This window comes from Tubulanus polymorphus, chromosome 10 (genome assembly GCF_964204645.1).
Source record: "Tubulanus polymorphus chromosome 10, tnTubPoly1.2, whole genome shotgun sequence".
Taxonomy (NCBI): domain Eukaryota; kingdom Metazoa; phylum Nemertea; class Palaeonemertea; order Tubulaniformes; family Tubulanidae; genus Tubulanus; species Tubulanus polymorphus.
This window is the reverse complement of record NC_134034.1, coordinates 1,461,579-1,464,031: the sequence shown is the minus strand read 5'-3', so window position 1 is coordinate 1,464,031 and position 2,453 is coordinate 1,461,579. Positions and strand designations below refer to the sequence as shown.

At 42.6% G+C, this 2,453-nt stretch overlaps 1 protein-coding gene across 1 annotated transcript; it reads right to left on the bottom strand.

Annotated features, from left to right (window-relative positions):
• Positions 1 to 563: 563 nt before the first annotated feature.
• LOC141912196 (multidrug and toxin extrusion protein 2-like) lies at positions 564 to 2,234 on the bottom strand. The gene has a single exon (XM_074803410.1). The coding sequence runs from the start codon at positions 2,232 to 2,234 to the stop codon at positions 564 to 566; it is 1,671 nt and encodes a 556-aa protein (XP_074659511.1).
• Positions 2,235 to 2,453: the final 219 nt, after the last annotated feature.

The following is a 2,453-nucleotide window of genomic DNA, read 5'->3' as shown; positions in this document are numbered from 1 at the left end:
CGATACAAGTTTTGTAACTGCCTTCTAAAATCGGACAGTCAGCTGACGCGTCGATTGCGATTCGAGCAACCAAGCGAGCTAAGAGAGCGAAGGCTATAGGAGGTTGGATATAGCGGTCACTCACCCTAGAAAATAATTGCAAGTCTAAGGAAAACTGGAAGTCTGATACGCGATCTGAAAGGTTTCCAATAGATAAAAAGGCACCTCGAAAAACTCTGAATGCCTGCACGGGCTGAATGGAAAGTATGACTGATTGAATAGAAAAACTTGATGATGTGACAATTTTATTAATGTTCATATGTTCAATAAAAGTCATAAATAAGATTAACCTCAATAGGTTGGAACAGATGTCGTAGGCTTTGCATCACGCGTAATGAAACGTGGGTAAAGCGGTGAAATATGAACATCAAAACTGTCATTTCTGTTTGGAAAAATGGAGAAATTTATCTTTTACGAGAATAAATTATCGAAACCGAGACACGATACACGTAGAAACTGCGCATTAGAAGTCGAACAGATACCTTGGTCATTACACATTTTTCTGTTTTATTATTTTCAATTAGTTATGTCGAGTCTTGTCTCAAGGTGGCGCTTTTTGTTAACTCGAACGTACTGTAGTCCAATTCTCCATTTTCGATTCCGTCTCGGATCAACTTCAGATCGTCGGCGGTTCTTTGGCGCGCTAGTCCGGATTGTTCGTCCCAATCTAGAACGAATAAGGCGTACGGTACGAATACTAACGCATTTAGAACGCTCATACTCTGGTATCCTATTATCACACTAATAGCACCTAACTGTGTAAAATATAACAGAATCAATCCTAACGATGTTCCTATTGTTAAAGTTACGAAAGACGTGTTAGTTATTATGGCTATTTTAGCGCATCCTCGAATTGCGGCATTGAATATCACATCTACAGCGAAAAGCGGCAAAGTTGACCCGACGTACGGTAACATGAATTTCAGTTTGGTTTCGACCGAACTATCGCTAGCGAGTCCGCGAGCTAAAACAACGTGAAGCGAACAGATTAAAACACCGATAACTACAGCGACTATCATCGAAATACCCTGATACAAGAACAAAGCTCGTTTGGCCGCGGGACCGTCCCTGGACGATAACAGGAAACCGACTCTCATACAACACGCTTCCGCTATACCAAAATATATATTCAGGTTGATGTAAATTACTTGCAACGAGACGCTCAATGTTACAAGTTCGACCACTCCAAAAGTACCGGTCAAAATGATACCTACTGTAAGAGCTATTGAACTACACATTACCGATACTGCTGAGCCGAGAGCCATACTAGCGACGTCCCATAGATTCTTAAATATATCCGTATTAATTCTGTATATCGCGACAGTGTCTTTGTTAAACACGGATGATGCAATAGCCATGAAAACTGCGCCGATGAAAAAGTACACAAGTAAAGCGACGGCCGCCCCTAGACTGGCGAAACGTAGGACAATCACAGTGACGTAACAGATTACCGCGATGAGAGCGTTGTTGAATAGTGCTACAATAACCACCGGTAAAACAATATCCTGACACATTAGAAAACGCGAAAAAACGTTCAACGCAAACAAAAAGATGTTATCGGGCGACAGCACCATCAGCATCTTTCCAGCTTCCTCTGCGACGGTTGCATTTTGTCCGAGAAGTATGAATATTTTGTCGGCTGTGAAATTTAGCGGCATCAACAACAAACCGCTACAAATCAGTATCAACAAACCTCTCTGTAGCAACAACCGTAAATAATGATAGTTTTTGGCGCCGAAAGCTTGCGAGAATAGTCCTTCGATACCCATCGCCATGCCTATACCAGCCGAGTATATGGGTCCGTTAAGCGTGTCTATCAGAGAGAAGGCGGCTTGCGAGATCAGATTCGATTGCGCGACGATGATCGTACAAATCAAGTAGGGCAACTGGGTCAGAATCGGAACAGTCAATATCGGCCACGACGTCACGAAAAAGAACCGCAATTCCTCGCGTAACCAATCCGGAAGTGATTTCATTTCTACTTGCCGTCGCTCGATGTTGCGGCAAAATGTGTTATTCTCTCCCGAATTCGGCGGAATCGACACCAAACGACGACCGTATAGGCTCACTACAATACGAACAGGTTGCGATTTCATACGCGAGCGACCAACAGGTATATAAACCCAGATTAGATCGACGGTAACCAGGCGATTAACGATACGTAAATTTGTATAGCCTTTTAACACGCGAGTCATGACAGATCTTCGGGTGGACTGAGAAAAAACCGCCCAGTTGAACGAGAATTGAATTTCAGCTGCTGAAAGTGCAACTGAGCCCACGCGGCTCAACGATAAACGTATCTAAATCGTTATAGATGTTGAATGAAATGCAAGGCGTGCGTCATATTGAAAGGGATTTGAGATCGCTGAAATCTATCCTAATATATACTAATATCGATTAGCATAAAAAAAATG